Source organism: Mytilus californianus, unplaced genomic scaffold (genome assembly GCF_021869535.1).
Source record: "Mytilus californianus isolate M0D057914Y unplaced genomic scaffold, xbMytCali1.0.p SCAF_3, whole genome shotgun sequence".
In the NCBI taxonomy this organism is placed as follows: Eukaryota; Metazoa; Mollusca; class Bivalvia; order Mytilida; family Mytilidae; genus Mytilus; species Mytilus californianus.
Window position 1 is genome coordinate 117,782,822 of NW_026262679.1, and position 27,177 is coordinate 117,809,998.

Genomic DNA, 27,177 nt, shown 5'->3' on the forward strand with positions numbered 1-27,177 from the left:
TCAGCTGATATCTTCAGAAAACAGTGAATAACATCAACATCAGCTGATATCATCAGAAAACAGTGAATAACATCAATATCAGCTGATATCATCAGAAAACAGTGAATAACATCAAACATCAGCTGATATCATCAGAAAACAGTGAATAACATCAAACATAAGCTGATATCATCAGAAAACAGTGAATAACATCAACGTCAGCTGATATCATCAGAAAACAGTGAATAACATCAAAGTCAGCTGATATCATCAGAAAACAGTGAATAACATCAACATCAGCTGATATCATCAGAAAACAGTGAATAACATCAAACATCAGATGATATCATCAGAAAACTGAATATCATCAAACATCAGCTGATATCATCAGAAAACAGTGAATAACATCAAACATCAGCTGATATCATCAGACAACAGTGAATAACATCAACGTCAGCTGATATCATCAGAAAACAGTGAATAACATCAAACGTCAGATGATATCATCAGAAAACAGTGAATAACATCAACATCAGCTGATATCATCAGAAAACAGTGAATAACATTAACATCAGCTGATATCATCAGAAAACAGTGAATAACATCAACGTCAGCTGATATCATCAGAAAACAGTGAACAACATCAACATCAGCTGATATCATCAGAAAACTGAATATCATCAAACATCAGCTGATATCATCAGAAAACAGTGAATAACATCAACATCAGCTGATATCATCAGAAAACTGAATATCATCAAACATCAGCTGATATCATCAAAAAACAGTGAATAACATCAAACATCAGCTGATATGATCAGAAAACAGTGAATAACATTAAACGTCAGCTGAAATCATCAGAAAACAGTGAATAACATCAAACGTATGCTGAAATCATCAGAAAACAGTGAATAACATCAAACGTCAGATGATATCATCAAAAAACAGTGAATAACATCAATATCAGCTGATATCATCAGAAAACAGTGAATAACATTAAACGTCAGCTGATATCATCAGACAACAGTAAATAACATCAAATGTCAGCTGATATCATCAAATGACAGTAAATAACATCAAATGTCAGATGAAATCATCAGACAACAGTGAATAAAACATCAGACATCAGCTGATATCATCAGACAACAGTGAATAACATCAAAAGTCAGCTGGTATCATCAGAAAGCAGTGCACAATATCAAACGTCAGCTGATATCATCAGACTACAGGGAATATATATTACATCAGACAACAGTGATATCTATAATGTCAAACATCACTCAGGATGAGTGAGGTGACAGTGTGATACCTACCACAATCTATAGTTGAAAACAAGGCTAAAATAGCAGCACTGTGGTAGAGAGGGGTTACAGTATACACTATATCATCATGTTCCAGTCCACCAAGGTATAAAAACTTGCTCATTCCTAAAGCTTTGGTTTGGTTTATAATAGCTGGCTTGGGTAGACCTAGAAGACAAACACAGGTACATTATATTTTTTTCATTTCAAAAACAAAAATCAATTGAAGTTAATTGTCAGAGTTATATGTTTACCAATAGATTTGCTTTTATGTTGTTGTGTTTTTTATTATGTTGTTTTTTGTTGTGTTTTTTATTATGTTGTGAAGTTGTTGACTCAATGGTGTACCAGTATATCCCTACATTATCCTCTTATCCCATTTATTATGTTGTGAAGTTGTTGACTCAATGGTGTACCAGTATATCCCTACATTATCCTCTTATCCCATTTAGTTATTATGTTGTGAAGTTGTTGACTCAATGGTGTACCAGTATATCCCTACATTATCTTCTTATCCCATTTATTATGTTGTGGAGTTGTTGACTCAATGGTGTACCAGTATATCCCTACATTATCCTCTTGTCCCATTTATTATGTTGTGGAGTTGTTGACTCAATGGTGTACCAGTATATCCCTACATTATCCTCTTATCCCTTTTTATTATGTTGTGGAGTTGTTGACTCAATGGTGTACCAGTATATCCCTACATTATCCTCTTATCCCATTTATTATGTTGTGGAGTTGTTGACTCAATGGTGTACCAGTATATCCCTACATTATCCTCTTATCCCATTTATTATGTTGTGAAGTTGTTGACTCAATGGTGTACCAGTATATCCCTACATTATCCTCTTATCCCATTTAGTTATTATGTTGTGAAGTTGTTGACTCAATGGTGTACCAGTATATCCCTACATTATCTTCTTATCCCATTTATTATGTTGTGGAGTTGTTGACTCAATGGTGTACCAGTATATCCCTACATTATCCTCTTGTCCCATTTATTATGTTGTGGAGTTGTTGACTCAATGGTGTACCAGTATATCCCTACATTATCCTCTTATCCCATTTATTATGTTGTGAAGTTGTTGACTCAATGGTGTACCAGTATATCCCTACATTATCCTCTTATCCCATTTAGTTATTATGTTGTGAAGTTGTTGACTCAATGGTGTACCAGTATATCCCTACATTATCTTCTTATCCCATTTATTATGTTGTGGAGTTGTTGACTCAATGGTGTACCAGTATATCCCTACATTATCCTCTTATCCCTTTTTATTATGTTGTGGAGTTGTTGACTCAATGGTGTACCAGTATATCCCTACATTATCCTCTTATCCCATTTATTATGTTGTGGAGTTGTTGACTCAATGGTGTACCAGTATATCCCTACATTATCCTCTCATCCCATTTATTATGTTGTGGAGTTGTTGACTCAATGGTGTACCAGTATATCCCTACATTATCCTCTTATCCCATTTATTATGTTGTGAAGTTGTTGACTCAATGGTGTACCAGTATATCCCTACATTATCCTCTTATCCCATTTATTATGTTGTGAAGTTGTTGACTCAATGGTGTACCAGTATATCCCTACATCATCCTCTTATCCCATTTAGTTATTATGTTGTGAAGTTGTTGACTCAATGGTGTACCAGTATATCCCTACATTATCTTCTTATCCCATTTATTATGTTGTGGAGTTGTTGACTCAATGGTGTACCAGTATATCCCTACATTATCCTCTTGTCCCATTTATTATGTTGTGGAGTTGTTGACTCAATGGTGTACCAGTATATCCCTACATTATCCTCTTATCCCTTTTTATTATGTTGTGGAGTTGTTGACTCAATGGTGTACCAGTATATACCTACATTATCCTCTTATCCCATTTATTATGTTGTGGAGTTGTTGACTCAATGGTGTACCAGTATATCCCTACATTATCCTCTCATCCCATTTATTATGTTGTGGAGTTGTTGACTCAATGGTGTACCAGTATATCCCTACATTATCTTCTTATCCCATTTATTATGTTGTGGAGTTGTTGACTCAATGGTGTACCAGTATATCCCTACATTATCCTCTTGTCCCATTTATTATGTTGTGGAGTTGTTGACTCAATGGTGTACCAGTATATCCCTACATTATCCTCTTATCCCTTTTTATTATGTTGTGGAGTTGTTGACTCAATGGTGTACCAGTATATACCTACATTATCCTCTTATCCCATTTATTATGTTGTGGAGTTGTTGACTCAATGGTGTACCAGTATATCCCTACATTATCCTCTCATCCCATTTATTATGTTGTGGAGTTGTTGACTCAATGGTGTACCAGTATATCCCTACATTATCCTCTTATCCCATTTATTATGTTGTGAAGTTGTTGACTCAATGGTGTACCAGTATATCCCTACATTATCCTCTTATCCCATTTATTATGTTGTGAAGTTGTTGACTCAATGGTGTGCCAGTATATCCCTACATTATCCTCTTATCCCATTTAGTTATGATCAGAATAACGCTTTCAAGAAGGATAATGGGTTTTTTTCTGTTGATTTTTATTTTTGAGGCTATAACCTAATATTCTTCCCTTCCCCAAAATAATGAAATCAGTTTTCATTGTTGTTATCTACTTTTCTACTGTTTAAAGTTTCATACCACATTACATGTACTTGTTCTGAACCATGTGGTGGTATAAAAATATTAATGGTTATAAAATGAGCAAGTTAAATGACCAAAATTTCAGAGAAATCATTAAGTCAGATATTGTATTTCTATCAGAAACTCATTCTTTTTCTAATGATGTTTTATACCTTGAAGGATATAAATGTTTTGTTAATTGTAGATCTACTGAAAGTAGTAGAAAAAGAGGGGGCTTAGCTGTATTTGTAAGGAGAACAATAATAGGTGGTGTGAAATTAGTTGATAAATTTCTGAATGACATGCTATGGTTTAAATTAGACCACACCTACTTTGGTCTTAAAAGTGATCTTTATATTTGCTTTGTGTACATATCACCCTCTAATTCATCATATACATTAAGAACTGGTATGGATAAAGAAATATTTGAAAAACTTGAGACTGATATTTCTAATTTTAACTCAGTAGGTGAAGTCATGATAATGGGAGATCTGAAAGCTCATATTGAATCAAAAGAAATAGATTTTATATGCGATGAACTAAATGACCCTTTGGAAGACTTTTTTCTACATACTACATTGTGGATAATGTACAAATTAAACGAAATACTCAAATTCCACAACGTACAAATAGCTATGGAAAAAGTATCATAGAAATGTGTACTAGCTCCGAATTACGTATTTTAAATGGACGTACTTTAGGAAACTCTATAGAACTTTAGGTAGGAATCCTTGGGATTCTAGTTTGAGACTAAAAATTTTTACAGAGAGAAAAAACTTCAACAAGCTTGTACGTAAAAAAACATAGGGTCTATAAAAATCAAATACTAAAAAATACACTTGACCTATCCATCTGGATCTTTTACTACAGCAATTGATCAGTTATCTAAAAAGGCTAACAAAGCTATTTTTTGTATTAGAAAATTATTATATTCTAAAAAGATGAATTTACTACCACATTTAAAGCTTTTTGATTCATGTGTTAAACCTATTTTATTATATAGCAGTCAAGTTTGGGCTACTGTTAGTTTAGTGAAACAAAATACTACCATCGAGTCAAACTATGCAAACTTTAGTCCAAATAAGATTCAAATCAAATTTGCTAAATTTTTATTGGGTGTAAATAAAGGTGCTGTGAATAATGCTGTACTTGCTGAATTAGGTTTATTCCCACTTTCATTGTCAGCCCTTAAAAATACAACTAATTTCTGGATTCATATAATTAATATGAATAGCAAGAGTATGGTAAAGAAAGCATACAGTGAAAACTTTAACATGTCTAATGGTTTTTGTAGTAAAATAAAAGTGTTATTAGGTAAACTTGGTTTTCAGCATGTTTGGGAAAATCAAAATACTATGTCAAAGACAAAATTACCTTTTTCAGTTCAAAAGAAATTAGAGGAGGAATTCATAAAATCCTTGAAACAAGCTATTTTTTGTGACTCTTATAAAGATAGTCATGGTAATAAACTAAGAACGTATCGCATAGTTAAAAATAATTACGAATTAGAAAAATATCTCCTACTGGACCTTAACAAAAATGTTATTTCTAAAATGGTAATAAACTGCTTCGCTGAGCGCAGCTAGATACGCCCGCAGAGGTCCAACCCTGAACAGTTGGGGCAAAAATGGACACAGTATTCAAGCTTGAATCAGGTCTGAATTTGGATTGTAATTAAATATTTGACATATTATAGGTTTCTGAAAAAATGTAGTCAAAGAACTTGAAATTGGTTATATGAATTGAATTTTAATATATTCAATTAATAAAGATTTCTTGCTGTTGTGCAATACTTAGTAAATCTGTTGTCAGACTATAAACAAATAAGGTTCAATTTATTCTCAATGTCATATTAGAAATTTATGAAAATAAAAAGGGAGCTTACATCAATAGATATAAACAATTCACCAAAGTTTCATGAGAATTGGTGACAGCATTTTTGAGTTATTGTCCGAAAACTGGAAAATCACCCCTTTTTTTAATGAATAAAACCCCATAACTCAGAAATGTAAAATGTAAAATTTATAAAATTCAAAAGGGAGCTTATAAAAAATTACATCAATACATACAAACAATTCACCAAAGTTTCATAAGAATTGCTGAAAGCATTTTTGAGTTTTTGTCCAAAAACTGGAAAATCCCCGCTTTTTTATGAATAAAACCCTGTAACTCGGAAACGTATAATCTAAAATTTATAAAAATCAAAAGGGAGCTCATGTCAATAGATATAAACAATTCACCACAATTTCTTGCAAGTTGGTGAAAGCATTCTTGACTTATTGTCCGAAAACTGAAAAATCCCCCCTTTTTAATGAATAAAACCCCATAACTCGAAAACGTAAAATCTAAATTTTATAAAAAACAAAAGGGAGCTCACGTCAATAGATATAAACAATTCACCAAAGTTTTATGCAAATTGGTTAAAGCATTTTTGAGTTAATGTCCGACATGTAGACGACGGACAGACGGACGGACGGACAACGGTATACTATAATACGTCCTGTAAACGGGCGTATAAAAATTAGAATTAGTAATAGCCAATTACTATTAGAAGTTAGTAGATATACTAGAACGCCTTTAGAACAGAGAATTTGTCCACTTTGCAAGGATGGAATTGAAGATGAATTCCATTTCCTTATTAAATGTAAAGAGTTAGAATTTAATAGACATATACTCTTTTGTAATTTAAGTGATATAGTTCCATCTTTTGCTAATATGCCTGAACAAGATAAATTTAGTTTCATTTTGAAAAGTAATGATACTGACATTTGTACTGTATGTGTAGCTGGAATAAGCAAAATGTATGATTCGAACATTCATTTAAAGCAAACATAATGTTGTTAAGAACTGTTGTAGTATTAAAGCTTATTGTAATAGCTTGAAGTGATAATATAGTATGAATAACACCTCCATGCAATGTAGATATAAAATATGTGTCTCTTATCATTGAGAAAATATATCTCTGTATATTTGTTTTTTGTTTATTTTTGTCTGTTTTTGTATTTGTATTTTGTAAATGTCAGGTGGTATCATTCCTGTATTGGAATTTACACCAATAAAATTATTTGATTTGATTTGGTATTTGTTGCTTGACATTAAGACTTCATTAATCAATCAATAAATCTTTTGACCATGTCAATTATAACTTATTGATTATTATATACCAAGAGATTTTTCACAATGAAAAGTCTACTCACATTCCAAATGAAACCCCCATAATCACAGACATTCCTTGTAAAACTTTGATCTAAGATCATTTTAATGCAATAACCAGATGGTGTGTAATTTCATTGCCTGAAGCATTCTGGTACAAAATTTCCCAAAATAAAATTGAGAATGGAAATGGGGAATGTGTCAAAGAGACAACAACCCGACCATAGAACAGACAACAGCAGAAGGTCACCAACAGGTCTTCAATGCAGCGAGAAATTCCCGCACCCGGAGGCGTCCTTCAGCTGGCCCCTAAACAAATATATATACTAGTTCAGTGATAATGAACGCCATATTAAACTCCAAATTGTACACAAGAAACTAAAATTAAAAATAATACAAGACTGACAAAGGCTAGAGGCTCCTGACTTGGGACAGGCGCAAAAATGAGGCGGGGTTAAACATGTTTATGAGATCTCAACCCTCCCCCTATACCTCTAGCCAATGTAGAAAAGTAAACGCATAACAATACGCACATTAAAATTCAGTTCAAGAGAAGTCTGAGTCTGATGTCAGAAGATGTAACCAAAGAAAATAAACAAAATGACAATAATACATAAATAACAACAGACTACTAGCAGTTAACTGACATGCCAGCTCCAGACTTCTTCTGGATAGTTCTAATTATACTGTATTTTTGTTGAAGTCTGTTTAAACCTACCTGTTGTTCCTGAGGTGTAGATGTAACAGCAGGGAGTCAATGGATTCATCCCTGTTCTCATGGTACGGCTAATTTCTGCATGGGGAGCAGATAACATCAACTGATCCCATGACTGGTACCCTGTTGGTGCTTCTCCTATTCCTGTTCCCATCAGATAGACGGGGATGGGCAGTTCCTGTTTTATATCGTCAACATTATGAAACAGCTCACTTCCTGAGGAGAAAAGTATTTGTATTTTTACATAATTGTAAAAAATATGGTTACATTTCTGTACTCCTTGAACTATTTCAAAATAACGTTGCAGAAAAAGATCTGAACCACCCAAAAAGTACTTCTAAAAAGATCATTTTTCATTGATGTACTTTGAAAAGGACTTATTTTCCTTGGCTGCTTTGTTGAAGGGCAACCATTTTGATTTTTATATATAAGACTAACCACATTCAAACATGTAGCACAAGCAAGTCTGATAAAAGATCCTTCTTAATTTGTAGTGATGAACTATACAAGACTAAATGATAATAATGTTCTGAAAATAACTTTTTCTTTTTTCTATTGGTCTGTTTAACAATTTGAACTTGGTTGATATATGAAGGAATTTGTATATATAAATGTATGTTGCCTTTCGACATGGGAGCAAAGGTAGATAACTCAAATTATTTCATTTGAAAACTATCTATTGCTCATAAATATATCATTATCAATTCAAAAAATTACAAGAGTTTAATATCTAGACAAAAGATAGATATATACTAGCAAGACAATTGTTACATCAAAAAGTATGTAATTTCAACAAACATAGTACATTCATCATGTATATGAAAACAGATCTAAATATTATTATCTATTTTTTCCCTTCTAAATTGATGTATCGTTCAACAGTATTTATTTTGTTTGATGTTGAAGTTGACCATACAATGACTTTACTAATTTCTAAGAAAATATAACTTGTAGTTTATATATATATTACAATCAGTACTTTGGCTAAATGATTTCATTGTAGAGATATTACCTTGACCAACAATCAGTACTTTCACTTTACTGATGTTGTTGAAGAGACATTACCTTGGCAAGCAATTAGTACTTTGGCTTTACTGATGTCATTGAAGAGACATTACCCATTGAAGAGACATTACTTTAACAAACAATTAGTACTTTGGCTTTACTGATGTCATTGAAGAGACATTACCATGACCAATAATTAGTACTTTGGCTATACTGATGTCATTGAAGAAACATTACCCTGACCAACAATTAGTACTTTGGCTTTACTGGTGTCATTGAAGAGACATTACCAATTGAAAAGACATTACCTTAACCAACAATTAATCCTTTGGCTTTACTGATGTCATTGAAGAGACATTACCTTGACCAATAATTAGTACTTTGGCTCCACTGATGTCATTGAAGAGACATTACCTTGACCAACAATAGGTACTTAAGCCTTACTGATGTCATTGAAGAGACATTACCTTGACCAACAATCAGTACTTTTAGCTTTACTGATGTCATTGAAGAGACATTACCTTGACCAACAATAGGTACTTTGGGTTTACTGATGTCATTGAAGATACATTACCTTGACCAACAATTAGTACTTTTAGCTTTACTGGTGTCATTGAAGAGACATGACCTTGACCAACAATAGGTACTTTGGCTATACTGATGTCATTGAAGAGACATAACCTTGACCAACAATCAGTACTTTTAGCTTTACTGATATCAATGAAGAGACATTACCTTGACCAAGAATAGGTACTTTTAGCTTTACTGATGTCATTTTAGAGACATTACCTTGACCAACAATAGGTACTTTTTCTTTACTGATGTCATTTTAGAGACATTACCTTGACCAACAATTAGTACTTTGGCTTTACTGATGTCACTGAAGAGACATTACCTTGACCAACAATAGGTACTTTGGCTTTACTGATGTCATTTTAGAGACATTACCTGGACCAGCAATTAGTACTTTGGCTTTACTGATGTCATTGAAGAGACATTACCTTGACAAACATTAGGTATTATGGCTTTACTGATGTCATTGAAGAGACATTACCTTGACCAACAATTAGTACTTTGGCTTTACCGATGTCATTGAAGAGACATTACCTTGACCAACAATTAGTACGTTGGCTTTACTGATGTCATTGAAGAGACATTACCCTGACCAACAATCAGTACTTTGGCTTTACTGATGTCATTGAAGAGACATTACCCTGACCAACAATTAGTACTTTTGCTCTACTGATGTCATTGGAGAGACATTACCTTGACCAACAATTAGTACTTTGGCTTTACTGATGTCATTGAAGAGACATTACCCTGACCAATAATCACTACTTTAGCTTTACTGATGTCATTGAAGAGACATTACCTTGACCAACAATTAGTACTTTGGCTATACTGATGTCATTGAAGAGACATTACCTTGACCAACAATCACTACTTTAGCTTCACTGATTTCTATGGAATGTAGTAGTGGCTTATGTTTGTTATTTGTGTTCAGCAAAGCAACTGCAACTCCAATTTTCTGCATACCTATGGAAAGACAATAATATATAAAAGAGAAAATCTTTGCATACATTTGGAAATTAATGATAAGTATATCTAATATAGAAAAAAAACATCTGACAACATTGCATTAAACATGTTAAAAAAGAGATAAAATATGGATGCTCTGAAAAGATTAACATTTATCTGTTTAAGAAACCAGGGGTTATCTCTTACTACATTATACAAAAGTTCCATAGTGTGCTGTCAGATCCATATCAAATTAATTATCAGCAGAAAGGTACATATTCTGGTTTTTTAAAAACCACATAGGACATGTTTTTCAACAAACAATCGACATTCCCATGGGAACCAACTATGCTCCTCTTCTTGCCGACTTGTTCCTTTATTAATATGAGGCTGACTTCATACAGAAACATTCTTAGGACGATAGAAAAGAAGTTAGCAGTATCCTTTAACTTCACTTTCCACTATATAGATGATGTTCTCTAACTAAATATTTCAAATTTTGGTCACTATGTTGAACACATCTATCCAACATAACTTGAAATAAAGGATACAACAGATACAGTTAAGTCTGCCTCATATCTTGACTTACATATAGAAATTGACAATGGAGGTCAGTTGAAAACAGAACTTTACAACAAAAGAGATTATTTCAGCTTCCCAATTGTGAACTTTCCATTTCTATGTAGCAACATTCAAGCAGCGCCTGCATACAGAGTATATATCTCCCAAATTGATACTATATTCCAGGGCTTGTATTTCCTATCATGATTTTCTTGATAGAGGGTTGCTGCTCACAAGGAAGTTATTAAACCAAGAGTTTCAAGTGTTGAAGTTAAAATCATCCCTTTGTAAATTTTACGGGCACCATCACGAGTTGCTTGACCGTTATGGAATATCCGTTTCACAGATGACAAGAGATATGTTCCAATTGTCGTAACTACAACCCAGTCCCCTTTTCCACTAATGTGAACTACCTAATTAGACTTATCACCAGGTTTGTATTAACATGAGCAACACAACGGATGCCACATGTGGAGCAGGATCTGCTTAACCTTCTGGAGCACCTGAGATCACTGAATTATTGGTGGGGTTTGTGTTGCTCAGTCTTTAATTTTCTATGTTGTGTTTTGTGTACTGTTGTTTGTCTGTTGGTCTTTTTCTTGTTCAGCCATGGTGTTGTCAGTTTATTTTTGACTTATTAGTTTGAATGTCCCTTTGGTATCTTTGGCCTCTCTCTTATCATGATTTTTAAGTCAATAAGAAAGGCCCACACGATATGTATGATTTACATTGAAAGATCCACAAAAAGATAGACCATGCATTATATTACAGTCCTAAAAATATCTTAATAACTTTCTTCATTGTTTTCGAGTCAATACAAAATAGCATCATACTAACCTAGAAATGTCCAAACAAATGCTGGTTCATTTGATACAAGAATAGCAACAGTATCTCCAAGCTTTAATCCCATCTGTAAGGCTATATTGGCAACTCTACATGCTTGTTCATTCATAAACTCATAGGTAAAAATTCTATCTTGAAATATTAGAAATGGCTTTTTAGGATTAGCTTTTGCAGAGATTTCAAAAAGATCAATAAGAAAGTGTCCATTAAGTGCATCTGCCATTGCTTTCTTTCCATATGTTCTTCCTAGTTTCAATATTGGTAAATCATAGCCAATCCATGGGAACAGTGTTTTCCAGGCAGCTAATGAAACTCCTACTACTCCTCCAACTCCTAACAAAGCTGCCTCTTTTCCCGTTGGTGGCATTATCAATCCTTAGCTGTCTATATTTTACCATATAAAGCAATTATATTATCTACAAAAATGAATGGAAATTTTACAGGTATAAACTTAACAAGTTACAAATAAGTAACAAGGACAATATTATTGCAGGAATTGAGTTATTGTTTCCTCGGGACTCTTAAATACATTTTGTACATGTGTAAAAGGGGCAGCTGGTACTTGTCTTGGCTCCCCAAATGTTAAGGGTCATGATTTTATTTGTAAATAACAGATCCAGGAATCTGTGTTTTGGTAAGCGTACTTACTAAGCTAAAGATTTGGGTTAAATTTAATTCTATAATTTTTTTATTTTTTTTTTTGCATTGCTTTGTTATTAATTTTTTATAAATTTGAAAATATTAATATTCAATGTTACCAATTTTACTGCACCAGTAAACTTCAACTTATTTTGATTTTCTTGTTTGTTTTTAAAATTCAACTCTTAGTCAGTTTTGATCACAAATCCTTTCAAGCTGATAAATGTGATTCGGGGAATTTGTAACTTATTTATAGAAACTCTTTGTTTTGAACTGTAAGTAGGCATAAACAATAGGATAATTCCTTACTTCAAACATGATTTACATTCATTCTTCACAATCAATAAACACCAAATTCAACAATTTCATTGGTTGAGAGCACTTTGCTGTATTCTAATATTAATTACGTATGGGTTAGATAATAATACTTGGTCATGTTTTATGAATATATTTAAAGCCTGAGGCATAGTCCAGGTGAGAATGGGTGAGTATGTTCTAAAGTAACTTCACAAATAAATAAATCTGTCGCAAACATTTTAACATCAAATGTCACTAGTTAAGATAATGACATATATTAAATTTGTCTTGACGTGTAAATTGCTAAATTTGTAAAACCATATATTTGTAAAAATCCAATTTCTAAATAAAATGATAAAATGAAAATACGTCCAAATTAGCCTGGTGACATTTTGTACATTTTTGTACCACGGAACAGGACTACCATGACTAATGGAAAAACATTTTTATGACTGTTGTTGTCAAAAAAAGATAACCTAAAATAACTTTATACAGTTATCTTAAAATTGTTTTTCTTGAATGAAACATTTAACACTTAAAATTTACATATCTATTGCTTGAATTTTCAAACACTGATCACATGTGATCTTAAATGGTTTGCATCAATGAGCTTATTATTTTGAATGGTATTATATATGGATCACATGGAGTTACATTTATTCACTGTAATTACCTTCTGCTCATGTGTCACAAATTTTGATGCGATCTTGACCTAACTAGGTTCCTTTTTTTTTTACATTTGTAATGAACTTGAATCAATTGCTTTAAGAGAATCAGTATAATGATGAAATGATAATTCCCCAATTTGATGAAAAAAAATATTGTGGTCAAGCAGATGACAAAAAAAAATATTCTGAATCCAGATTTTCCCCATACCTTATAGTGTTAAATTTTGAAAAAAATAATTTGATTGATATCGTCGAAAAACTTTTAAAAAATGTTCGCGCTTTTGCCGAAATTTTTTTTTGGCTCAGACAAAAAACCATCTTTTCAATTTCAATGTTGACATATATTCTTTTCCTTTTAATAGCTGAATACATATATAACTCATTTCCAGCTAAGGGGTTAAATTGAAGGTCACATGAATACACATTCAGTGAGGTCAAATTATTCACTTGCAAGTGAATAATTCATCAGTGATGTGTCTTAGCTTATTTTGACAAAATTGAACCATGATTGGCTGCTAAAAGCAAATCATTATTTCACTATTTGACTTTCATTAATGATTGAACAATATTTTATTTTTTTTTATATCTCGTAGCTAATGCCCCTTTAACAAACATTCACAGACAGGTGAAGATCAGGGATCTCATTGTTGGACGGAAGGGTTTAAAAAACCATCACATAGTGTAGCAGGGGACAATTTGTTTTTCAGCATTATTATTTTATTCATTTTATCATTTATAAGAAATATCTGATTTAGATGAGACATCTTACCTGTTCTCTGAAGCATAGGGACTCCGTTTGTGGATATATTTTTATTTTAATCATTGTAGTTCTATTTGTTTTACGTATATCCTGTCTATTAAAATGTATAAAATTATCAACGTTGGTTCTTAAATCTATGTGTTTAGGGAGCAACCATTTAACTTCAAGGGGGGGTTATGGAAATTTTTTTAAATTTTTTCGATGCTATCAATCAAATTATTTTTTTCAAAATTTAACACTATAAGGTATGGGGAAAATCTGGATTCAGAATATTTTTTTTTGTCATCTGCTTGACCACAATATTTTTTTTCATCAAATTGGGGATCAGAATATTTTTTTAGGAAAAAACCATAACCACCCCCCTTGAAGTTAAATGGTCGTTCCCTTACTAGCAATGTGTATTTTACTATCCATTATACGTATACTGAAAAAATCCTATATCTGGGACTATTATACTAAGTTAGTATAACAGTCCCAGCCTATATGGATAGTAAAATGCATGTTGCTAGTTGCTAGTTAACATACAAATGGTAGTGTGATGTTAATAATTTATACAAATAGACAGGAAATATGAAAAAAACAAATACAAATTACAAGGATTAAAAAAGAATCCGGGTCCGTTCGCGCCCATTCACGTTCGCACCCCGGGTCCGTTTGCACCCTACACGTTCGCACCCTTTTTATTGATTTTGTCTTAAATAATTTTTCAATCGTGTTTTGGTTATTGTATTGCTATAAATAAGGTTTTTTTTCATTGTTTCAAAACATGCAAAATAAAGTGACATTTTTTGTGTTGAATATCTTTTTAATCGTGTTTTGGTTAGTGTATTGCGTATTGCTATATTTTTTTTTTTCATTGTTTCAAAATAAAGTGACTTTCTAAAAAGGTTTTTTGTGTAGAATATTATTTAAATGTTAAGATACCAAACCGCTTTAAACTCAACAACAATAACATTTTGAATCTTAATTGTTTTTACTCGTACCAAGTTAAATACATGCTTATATAACTACATGCAGAATTTACATCAAGTTTAGCTGTGTAAACACCATATATAATTAACAGTAATCATAAATAATTAATCATCAAATCGATTTAAAACAATATTTCATTTAAAAAATTCAAAAATTGCCGAATTTTTCTTTATTTTGAGATAAACATCTTAAAAAAACATCTTATAATTCATCGGGTTTTTGAATAAAAAAAAGGGTGCGAACGGACCCAGGGGGCGAACGTGTGGGGTGCGAACGTGTAGGGTGCGAACGTGTATTGGGCGCGAACAGACCCGATACCATTAAAAAACATATATATCAGCAAACTGAGTCCCTGTGCTCTGTATTCCATGATACAGTGATATCCTACTGTTAAACATATAATTTGGTACACAATAAAATTATCTGCTTATATTGGAAACTGTACCTTTTGAAAACCTTCTGGAGTGTAAGCCTAAATGTCCTAGTCGATGTCTATATGAGAAACATGTAGACTAATGATATGAACGTGCACTGTACGGCTGTAGGTCTACATTGTGACCTCATGAAATATTTGCGTTGAATTTGTTTACCTAGTCGAACAAAAGGCAGAATTGGTATCTTCGACGTAACAATACAGATAATAGTTTCGGTTACAAATGATATCTAAATCTACTAGATGGATAATTTAGATAATCATATACTAGCTTTTTTTCAATTAAAATCTCTGTTTTAGTGTTTACATTGGCCTATTACGTCCTATATTATGACCTCATCTCATTTTTTACAGTAGGATAGTTACAACTTGTCTCAGTGAGTGTATGTTTAATAACTATATTTGTTTTTGTATCTACGCCTTTGTGCCTTAGCCTCAGATGTTCACCTTTGGGACTTAAAAATTTTGAAAGCACGCCCCTTTTATAGGACCGGAAGTCAATAAATAATTACAAAATTTGTCCTAGCCGGAACAACTTAAATTTCCGTACATTTTCAGATCACTTCGAAAAAATTACAATTAAGAGTTTTAGCAATTCAGTATTTTAAACATCTATATCAGTATCTGCATGATTATTCAACAGAAGTGTCTAACACTTGATTCAGACATGTCAGATGTAAAATCTGTAACTATTATGACATATATTTTGACTTCAAACTTCATTTCAATGTTAAATGTTTTTTCTTCATGGCTGCATTTTCATCTCAAAATTTACTCTGAGTACAGACAAACCTGAGTATCTGGAAAAATTTTAAGGCAAAGCATGCTCTAGATAAACAAAATTCAAATGCATTTTCTCTTTTAGAAAATTCAAAACTTAACTAGATTTTGCAGTGCACTTTTTTCATTCCTCCATTAGGTGATAAAATAAACAAAGTTGGGGAAAGAGGTTTGAGAACTTCCCCACAGGTAATAATTGAAGTGAACTGTATTGATTGACATGGACAACAGAGGGACAATAGATACCTGACAATAATTGATGATTTAAATTGTGTACCTGAGTGGACCATGTCAAGCGAAACTCAGCTGTTAGTTAATTTTATCTTCTTCTGCAGGGACGAAAAAAAGTGCACAGCAAAATCTAGTTAAGTTTAAAATTTACAAAGCATAAAATGAATTGGATTTTATTTATCTAGGGCATGCTATGCCTTAAAACTTTTCCAGATGCACAAGTTAGTATGTGCTCAGAGTAAATTTTGAGGTGAAAACGCAGCCATTTTAGCATCAGGGTCCACATGAACCTTATATGTGTATCTAAAAAAAGTAGAAATGAACTAGAAACAGACAGGTTCACCATTCATGAAGGGACTTGATACTTCTGGTAGTATTCAAACATTTTATTACGTTTTCAGTGTCTAGGAGGTTTTGTTACCTCAAAACAATTACCATACATTGGGCGTATGACATTTGCGCCGATTTTGAAAAATTTCATTCTTTCATTTGCGCCGATTTCATTTTGTCATTTGCGCCGATTTTATATTTGCTCCTAATTGCATTTTCAGTATAACATAGGTGAGTAAATACTGGCCATACATATCGGAAGGTTGGTAAATTGATCGTGAGAAAGGTATGTTTATTCTTTCTACACATCTCAATCTTGAATGTCTTTGCAATGATATGTCTGCAATATTTATAGATGGAACTTTTAAGTGCTGTCCGAAATACTTTTATAAGTTATATACTTTACACGGATGTAAAAATGGAAACTACGTACCTTTAATTTACGCCCTCTTACCAGCGAAAGATGAACAGTGTTATGAAGTGATGGGGTAAATAAATTTGCGATCTCTGCCGTCAAAAACAACTTTCCTTTGTGGCCGAGGTTATGCATATATATACTGACTTTGAACAAGCAATGCATAACGCAATTATTGGTGCTTTTCCACAATGTAGAATATTGTTGTCGTTTTCATCTGTCTCAGAACTGGTGGAGGAAAATCCACTCTGTTGGGCTGAGCACAGAGTATACAGACAAATTAAGTGACATTGGATATATATTATGGCTATCCCAATTGATTGACAATTCATAAAATTTGTACAACTGGTTAACGGAAGAGGTCTATGATGATAAATGAAAAATAACATTCACCTGTAACTTACCTGGAAATTACCTGTAAAAAAATCGGCGCAAATGAAAAAAAAATCAGCGCAAATGAAAGAAAAAATCGGCGCAAATGAAATGCAGATTGGCGCAAATGCAAAACGCCGCATACATTATCATAGTTTTTACAGAAAAAAAAGTTGTGTAGTGATCAGGTCATATTTTGTAAAAGCAAGGATAAAAGAGGTCTATGTATCAGAAAAGATGAAAGAAAGAAAAAAATCTGTTTAAATAAAACAAAAAATTCAAGTCGGGTCTATATTTCACTTGAGAAATCAATGTTTTATAGTCTGCAATAAATAATTTGAATAAATCCTAGGAATTCACGTGAGGCAATCATAATAAAAAATGCAATAACAATGGTTATACCGTTGAGTTGGTCACCAAATTGATGGCATTTGTACAGTATAACAAGGTACAATTGTATATTTCAATACAGGAAATTTCACCGATTTAAATATTTTTAAAATGTGTTTCTTTCAACCGAATGCAATTTTCTGGGAGGGGGATATGCTCTAAATATTCCTTAAAATATGCTATGCCACCTTTTGAAAGTTCGTTTTCAAGTTGCAACCATATGGAAATCTTGTATGACTTAGGTAGACAGAAGACGTGCCCCTTTTTGAAATATTGCAAGAATTTGCTTCAAAAACAAAAAATTCTCCATTTTAGGATACCACTGAGAATTTTTTTTTATAAGACTGGGAATAACATTTACTCTATACGCCACCCTACAATCATGCAGTTTCAAAGCGATATTGTTATTTTTTTATCAAACCAATAAGCAGTCATATAAAAAGAGGATAAAACAAGAATGTGTCCATAGTAAACGGATGCCCCACTCGCACTATCATTTTCTATGTTCAGTGGACCGTGAAATTGGGGTCAAACTCTAATTTGGCATTAAAATTAGAAAGATCATATCATAGGAACATGTGTACTAAGTTTCAAGTTGATTTGACTTCAACATCACCAAAAACAACTTTGACCAAAAACTTTAACCTGAAGCGGGACAGACGGACGAACGGACGCACAGACCGAAAAACATAATGCCCCTCTACTATCGTAGGTGGGGCATAAAAACATAAAAAAAAAATAGAAAAAATAATTAGCCATTCATTAACAGGTAAACTTTAGGATATATGAAATATTGAAAAACAAATCTGTCTTAGATTCAAGTCTAGTCCTGGAATTGCTGGCTGAAGAAAAATGATACGAATTCATATGACTTTTAAATTAATATAGTCTATGTTTTGGTTGTGCAAAAAAAAATATTCTAACAAGTAACCAAAACTTAAAATTTCGATTTTCAATACTTCAAACAAAAATAAACTCATGACCAGACAAAAACATTAAAATAACGAAGAATATAATAAACTTTGTAACACATGCATGTAACAGAAATGCAGCCATCTCACATGATAAAACTGATCAGTATAGAGAATATTTACAACATCTCAGAACAGACAAGAGATCATATTGGTAGATCGGTATCACAAACTACAAAATCACTATATTTATAAATGTATATAGAAGTGTTTCTTTATCATGTTTATAGCAGTCACGTTTTTGTGATGAGTTTTAATACAAACTTCAAATAAAGTATATATAACAGTATTAAGATAAGTCAGAAAGCAAATAGTTGTGCAAAGCAATACACACGAACAATGATTTACCTGTTAAATATGGATTCTATAAAACCTGTGTCATAAAGTTGAAATCTAAGAGAGCTTCGTACAAAGGTATACATGTGTATAATACTGTTATCAAACATGATAATTAGGTTCAAAGTTCACAAAGTACGGACGATAATGTTTAGTAAACACGAGGGAATGACTTAAAATGATATCAATTATTTTAAAAAGGACTATGAAATATGCCAAAAAGTCATAAACGTTCGCCAATTATAACACGGAAAACTCTATATTGGATTCTTAGTGTAACTATTGTGTGTTATTTATTTCATCTATCTGTTGATGTCCAGAATTTGTCCAGATTTGTTGAAGCGGATCCCAATGATGTTTTCTACCTTCTAAAAGATCCAGTCAATCTTCTCATTCTGCACCCTAAAGTGTAAGTATTTCATTAAAGATTTAATCATGACAAGATTAGCGGAAAGCTGAAGAAAGTTAACAGAGCCTACCTTTTTGACACCCTCTTCTTAACTATACCTAAGTAGTTCTAAGTTTTTAAATTGACAACGACCTTACTTCCTTATTGATAACCTCTCAAATGATCCTAGCTTGGGAAAATTCAATGGGGTCATATGTATTCTTAGTTTTAAACTCCATAATGATGATTGGGCTTCAAGATTTTTTCAAGGGAATAATACCCCTCCCCCCTTTTATCATATACAGATAATTATCAATGAAACCCGTAGGACCAGACAACCGAGTGGATAAACTCCCTTTTTTCCCGAAGACTGCGATGTGGCGTTAATACTAGTAATTAATCGCCCACTTTATTAAGATTTCTACTCAGGACCGGGCTGCTACCCATCTCTCTCTGATCTACAAAGACAATTCGTAGATTTGAATTCGGAGTGTACTGGACTGTCTGGTTGACATTTTAAACTTCCCTCTTCATTCTTGTTCTTATTAGTTGTTCAACGCACGGGCGAGGGATCGAGTGTTTATTCTATTCCAATCTATTAAATATATATATCTCTGATTTCGTTATTCTCATAATGACGAGCACGCGAGTTAATATAGATATGAATTTTAATTACATTGATTCTATACAGTTAATCGATCCAATGAAGTAAAACTAACCACGTAGAACTGTGTACACAACATCGTACATGTATTAAGAAAGTATTGTCAAGCCCACGAGTTGAAAATAAAAAAAGTAAGAACTATATATGTATATTTCTGAATTCCAAATTCCAAGGAACTAATCGGGTTTACACCCCATCTACAAAGTATCCGATAAAGGTTAAAATCCGTATAGTTAAAAATTCGTTTATGAAATACAAGAAACTCTTTTTTTGAATTCATGGGACCATTGACTGCTTAATTGGTTGTCAAACTCTCTTTCATCGAAAATGATACTTACAAATGTAATCCGAGTTATTTTGAAAATTAAAAAAAAAAAAAAAAAGTTTGGAAAAGATAATATGGCAGCAAAAAGTTTCAAACTAATTCATAATATCACACTTCTTTATCACGACGATTTCAGGTTAAAGGGGCATTAGCTGTCAAATTCATGTTCACAGATTTGACTCAAATTCTCATATTTGATTTATAACATACTAAAACGTATATCCAAGTTATAAAAGTCTAAAATAAACAATTTACAATGCATAGGCTCGATAATATGTACCCGCATTTCGTGTGTATTTTAGTCTAGACGCCATCTAATTAACCATCGAGGTGACCTCCGAAGACTGCCGACGGTCAAATGACCCGATATAAACATAGATATAGATACAAATAGATAGCGAACTCGTACAATTGGATTTTTCTAGGTCTGTTTGATTTCATATTATAGGTTACAAATATATGTTAATCATCGTGTTTACCTGTATAAGAATGAGTTTTTGTGGATCGAATCAGTCAATCAAATGGATTACCCTTGTTTCACTTTCAATGTTGACATTCTTTTCCTGTCTAATAACTGAACACACCTAATTCATGCGTAACCCAACTCTATTTAAGGGGTTAAATTGAAGGTCACATGAATACGGATTCAATGACGTCAGCTATGTTTCTTTGCTTATTTTGACAAAATTGACCCAAACTGGCTGCTAAAAGCGAATTATTATTTCACTATTCCACTTTCAGTAAAGATTGAAGAAAAAAAATCAAATTTTAATTTTTTTATATCTCGTAGCTAATGCCCCTGTTATCTGTTTATCCATCTTATTTCCTAGTTTAACTGTCGATTTCACATTAACTTGCTATAATATCTGTTTATCTAATCTTATTTCCTAGTTTAATTGTCGATTTCACATTAACTTGCTATAATATCTGTTTATCCATCTTATTTCCTAGTTTAACTGTCGATTTCACATTAACTTGCTATAGTATCTGTTTCTCCATCTTATTTCCTAGTTTAACTGTCGATTTCACATTAACTTGCTATAGTATCTGTTTATCCATCTTATTTCCTAGTTTAACTGTCGATTTCACATTAACTTGCTATAGTATATGTTTATCCATCTTATTTCCTAGTTTAACTGTCGATTTCACATTAACTTGCTATAGTATCTGTTTATCCATCTTATTTCCTAGTTTAACTGTCGATTTCACATTAACTTGCTTTAGTATCTGTTTATCTATCTTATTTCTTAGTTTAACTGTCGATTTCACATTAACTTGCTATAGTATCTGTTTATCCATCTTATTTCTTAGTTTAACTGTCGATTTCACATTAACTTGCTATAATATCTGTTTATCCATCTTATTTCTTAGTTTAACTGTCGATTTCACATTAACTTGCTATAGTATCTGTTTATCCATCTTATTTCTTAGTTTAACTGTCGATTTCACATTAACTTGCTATAGTATCTGTTTATACATCTTATTTCCTAGTTTAACTGTCGATTTCACATTAACTTGCTATAGTATCTGTTTATCTATCTTATTTCTTAGTTTAACTGTCGATTTCACATTAACTTGCTATAGTATCTGTTTATACATCTTATTTCCTAGTTTAACTGTCGATTTCACATTAACTTGCTATAGTATCTGTTTATCTATCTTATTTCCTAGTTTAACTGTCGATTTCACATTAACTTGCTATAGTATCTGTTTATACATCTTATTTCTTAGTTTAACTGTCGATTTCACATTAACTTGCTATAGTATCTGTTTATCCATCTTATTTCCTAGTTTAACTGTCGATTTCACATTAACTTGCTATAGTATCTGTTTATCTATCTTATTTCCTAGTTTAACTGTCGATTTCACATTAACTTGCTATAGTATCTGTTTATCCATCTTATTTCCTAGTTTAACTGTCGATTTCACATTGACTTGCTATAGTATCTGTTTATCCATCTTATTTCTTAGTTTAACTGTCGATTTCACATTAACTTGCTATAGTATCTGTTTATCCATCTTATTTCCTAGTTTAACTGTCGATTTCACATTAACTTGCTATAGTATCTGTTTATCCGTCTTATTTCCTAGTTTAACTGTCGATTTCACATTAACTTGCTATAGTATCTGTTTATCCATCTTATTTCCTAGTTTAACTGTCGATTTCACATTAACTTGCTATAGTATCTGTTTATCCATCTTATTTCCTAGTTTAACTGTCGATTTCACATTAACTTGCTATAGTATCTGTTTATCCATCTTATTTCTTAGTTTAACTGTCGATTTCACATTAACTTGCTATAGTATCTGTTTATACATCTTATTTCCTAGTTTAACTGTCGATTTCACATTAACTTGCTATAGTATCTGTTTATCCATCTTATTTCCTAGTTTAACTGTCGATTTCACATTAACTTGCTATAGTATCTGTTTATCCATCTTATTTCCTAGTTTAACTGTCGATTTCACATTAACTTGCTATAGTATCTGTTTATCCATCTTATTTCTTAGTTTAACTGTTTATTTTAATCCCAATGAAAACAAAGTAAAACAGGAGGAGGTGCGGTGTGTCAGAGAAATTTCGGAATCGATTGTTATCATTCTTAAAGGTGTTAATTTGATATGGAGTTATTTTACTCTATTAATTTTTCATCTTGGAACTATTGAAGGAAGCATCTTCGTAAATTCAGAACGATTTAAAAAAAAACTCAAATAAAGAGGTAGTTGTTTTGTTCGATCCAAATCAGATTTCTAAGAAGTGTGTCTGAATAAAATGTATTACGAATATACAATTTAAAGAGAAATTAATTCAGTGCTTTCGTTTGGTAATAGCAAATTTCCTGTTGTTTAAATGTAGTTCACTGTACTTTTCTAGAGTTGAAATACAAATAATAGACAGACATTCCCAGATGACTCTGGACTTTGCCGAGTTTTACATGACAGAACAGTTATCCTACGGAAATTCGACAACACTAGTTAATATGGTGGCAAATCCCGTGGACAGATCAGTGTCACTCAAAGTCAATACATTCCTGAATCTATTACACAGTGAGTAATCAATTTAGTGTTGAATCTAGTAGACATGTTGTAACTCAGGTTCAACACATTTCTAAATCTATTACACATTAAGTATAATATAACTGTAGAATATGTTGAACAATAAGTAAAGAAGATTTCTGAGCTGCTCCTGATTGCTCAGTCGTTCCTGAATCCATTAAACAACAAGTGTAGATGATTACTAAGCTATTTTTGAATCTATTAAACGTGAGTATAGAAGATAACTAAGTAGTTCTTGAATCAATTAAATAGTAAGTATAGAGGATTATTTCGTCGTTCCTGATCCATTAAACAGTAAGTATAGAGGATTGCTTAGTCGTTCCTTAACCCATTAAACAGTAAGTATAGAGGATTGCTTAGTCGTTCCTTAACCCATTAAACAGTAAGTATAAATGATTGCTTAGTCGCTCCCGAATCCATGTAACAGTAAGTATAGAGGATTGCTCAGTCGTTCCTTAATCCATTAAACCGTATGTATAGATGATTACTTAGTCGTTCATGAATCCATTAAACAGTAAGTATAGAGGATTGCTCAGTCGTTTCAGACTCAATTAAACAGTAAGTATAGAGGATTGCTCAGTCGTTCGTGAATCTATTAAACAGTTAGTATGGAGGATTGCTCAGTCGTTCCTTAATCCATTAAACAGTATGTATAGAGGATTGCTTAGTCGTTCCTTAATCCATTAAACAGTAAGTATAGATGATTACTTAGTCGTTCATGAATCCATTAAACAGTAAGTATAGAGGATTGCTTAGTCGTTCCTTAATCCATTAAGCAGTATGTATAGAGGATTGCTCAGTCGTTGCTTAATCCATTAAACAGTAAGTATAGAGGATTACTTAGTCGTTCATGAATCCATTAAACAGTAAGTATAGAGGATTGCTCAGTCGTTCCTTACTCCATTAAACAGTAAGTATAGAGGATTACTTAGTCGTTCATGAATCCATTAAACAGTAAGTATAGCGGATTACTTAGTCGTTCATGAATCCATAAAATAGTAAGTATAGAGGATTGCTCAGTCGTTGCTGAATCCATTAAACAGTTAGTATAGAGGTTTGCTTAGTCGTTCATAAATCCATTAAACAGTAAGTATAGAGGATTACTTAGTCGTTCATGAATCCATTAAACAGTGTGTATAGAGGATTGCTCAGTCGTTCCTTAATCCATTAAACAGTGTGTATAGAGGATTGCTCAGTCGTTCGGCTCACACCGAACAGCAAGCTATAAAGGGCCCCAAAATGACGAGTGTAAAATAATTCAAACAGGAAATCCAACGGTCTAATCTATATAAAAAACGAGAAACGAGAAACACCTATGAATCACATCAACAAACGACAACCACTGAACAACAGGCGCCTGACTTAGAACGAAGTGCATAAAAATGCAGCGGGTTTAAACGTTTTAACAGGCGCCAACCTTCACCCTAACCTGAGACAGTAGTGTAACATTACAAACATGTTTGTGAGCGCCCAACCTTCCCCCATCACCTGGGACAGTGGTGTAACAGCACAACATAAGAACAAACTATAAAAATCATTTGAAAAAGGCTTAACTCATCAGATCGATACAAAGAAAAACAAAAACACAAACAGGACGTGGCAGGGTATATATCTATCCCTCATCCCTAACAACAAAAAGACACTAAGTACAGATCTGAGAGTACTCGCAGTTACTGACAGCTAGTTTGAGCCGGTTAGAATCTGTTTATAACACATATAATTAGTATAGATATTTCACTAACGGCCTAGCAATTCTAATTTGATTTTAATTTGTTAGTAAGTACTTAAATACACCTCAAAAATTGTCATTTTTTACTCATACAATGAAATCCTTTACGTCAAAAACATAATCTAGTATTTAGATATGTTTTTACAAAGTACTTTACAGCAATAAACATTGTTGTGGTTTTAATTTATTTTAAACTCAGCCTTTAATACAAGCGGGGCATTTTATTTTCAGGTCTGTGAGTCCGTTCGTTTTAATTTAAAGGTTTTGTTTGATGTAGTTTACCATGAAGTTGCTGTGAAACTTAGTACACATGTGCATATTGTTGTGAATTTTTAAAATTTTAGCCAAATAAGGGTTTGGATCCAAATTTACTGTCAAACTAGACGTTAGAGCAATAAATTGTTGCAGTGTAGGACATTTGCAACCCCTAACCGACCAGCCGGACCAAGGTTTCGTTTTGAACATGGGAATGTGTTGGTGTTATCAGATTGAAGTTTTTGTAAAGGTAGTTTACTATCCCTTCCACTCCCATTTCGATGTAAGTAAAACAAAACTCAACACATAAGTAAAGCATTTTTAATTAATTAAAAATTTACCCATTAAGTTATGGTCATATGAACTTGAAACTAAGGTCACGTGTTCATTATTAATACAACGAACTTTTACGAATATAGGCCAAAGGGTTTTGAACTGGAATTCTTAGTCTGAGTCAGATCACTGTACATGACAAATTAAAGCGTTAGTGCGAGCTGGACATGGTGTCATATTGACAGATATTCTTGTTAGTTTCTTTGACACGAAATTCCCACTTACACATACTAAATATGTACATTTTTTTACCTACAACCTAGCAATAATAAATATATGACTCATATATTGTTTTTATTTTTAGTTTCTTTGGATTGGAAACTCCACAGCAAAAACAAAGGTACAAAGACATACACTCATATAGAGGAAGAAATTCGTGTCAAATGTCCTATGTTATTCAAATACGTCATTGGAGATCTGCTGTATGAGTATAATCAGATTCTCATGGACAGGATTCAATTAAGATACTCATCTGAACCTAGTATTGCTCTCATGTGATCTACCATAATCTGTGATATTTTATTAATTTTGTAATAAATGAAACAAATAAAATGTTATGTTTGTGGCTATTTCAATCAGCATAGAAGACAGAATGCAGTGGCGGATCCAGAACTTTTTTTAATTGGGGGCCCACTGACTGCCATAGGAGGGGGCCCGCTACAGTCATGCTTCAGTGATTCCCTATATAATCAACTAAATTTTTCACAGGAAAGGCCCCCCTGGATCCGCCTATGGATTGGCTTCATTGTTTTGTTTGGTTACTAAATAAATGTAGGGTTCAAGGCCGGATTCTGAACAGAAGTATTAAGGTCTGGGACTATTATAATAGAGATAACAATTTGTGCTCATTTTCTGATATAATTCTTACAATTGATAATTTGATATTTTTATTCTGATTTATAACATTTCATGTATATTTCAGATATAGACCATGTTTTTTTTTTAAGTATTTTTTTTCTTTTTGAAATGGAATTAAAAAAGCACCTAAAAACAATTTTTGTTGAGTGGGCACTATGCTTACTTAACAATCAGTCTATAAAGGGTCACGGCAGTAGGTAGAAAGATGCAAACAAAATATGTCAAGTTATTATAACAAAAATGTTGATGAC

At 32.5% G+C, this 27,177-nt stretch overlaps 1 protein-coding gene and 1 long non-coding RNA gene across 4 annotated transcripts in view; one reads left to right on the plus strand and one right to left on the minus strand.

The window, feature by feature from the left end:
• LOC127735942 (long-chain fatty acid transport protein 2-like) overlaps window positions 1-15,971 on the minus strand; it is an 89,327-nt gene extending 73,356 nt beyond the window's left edge. For all 3 annotated transcript variants that reach the window (XR_007998665.1, XM_052246393.1, XM_052246394.1), the window contains exons 1-5: window positions 15,505-15,971; window positions 11,718-12,139; window positions 10,227-10,337; window positions 7,800-8,012; window positions 1,293-1,448 (exon numbers count right to left, since the gene is read on the minus strand). Coding sequence is in view for 2 of the 3 variants with exons in the window: in XM_052246393.1 (XP_052102353.1) it covers window positions 1,293-1,448; window positions 7,800-8,012; window positions 10,227-10,337; window positions 11,718-12,090 (853 nt within the window). In the remaining variant the exon portion in view is untranslated. The remainder of the gene's footprint in view (window positions 1-1,292; window positions 1,449-7,799; window positions 8,013-10,226; window positions 10,338-11,717; window positions 12,140-15,504) is intronic.
• A 3,395-nt stretch (window positions 15,972-19,366) lies between these two features.
• LOC127733609 (uncharacterized) lies at window positions 19,367-26,620 on the plus strand. Its single transcript, XR_007997142.1, has 3 exons — window positions 19,367-19,726; window positions 23,570-23,742; window positions 26,373-26,620. It is a non-coding gene; the product is annotated as an uncharacterized LOC127733609 (long non-coding RNA).
• The last annotated feature ends 557 nt before the right edge of the window (window positions 26,621-27,177 follow it).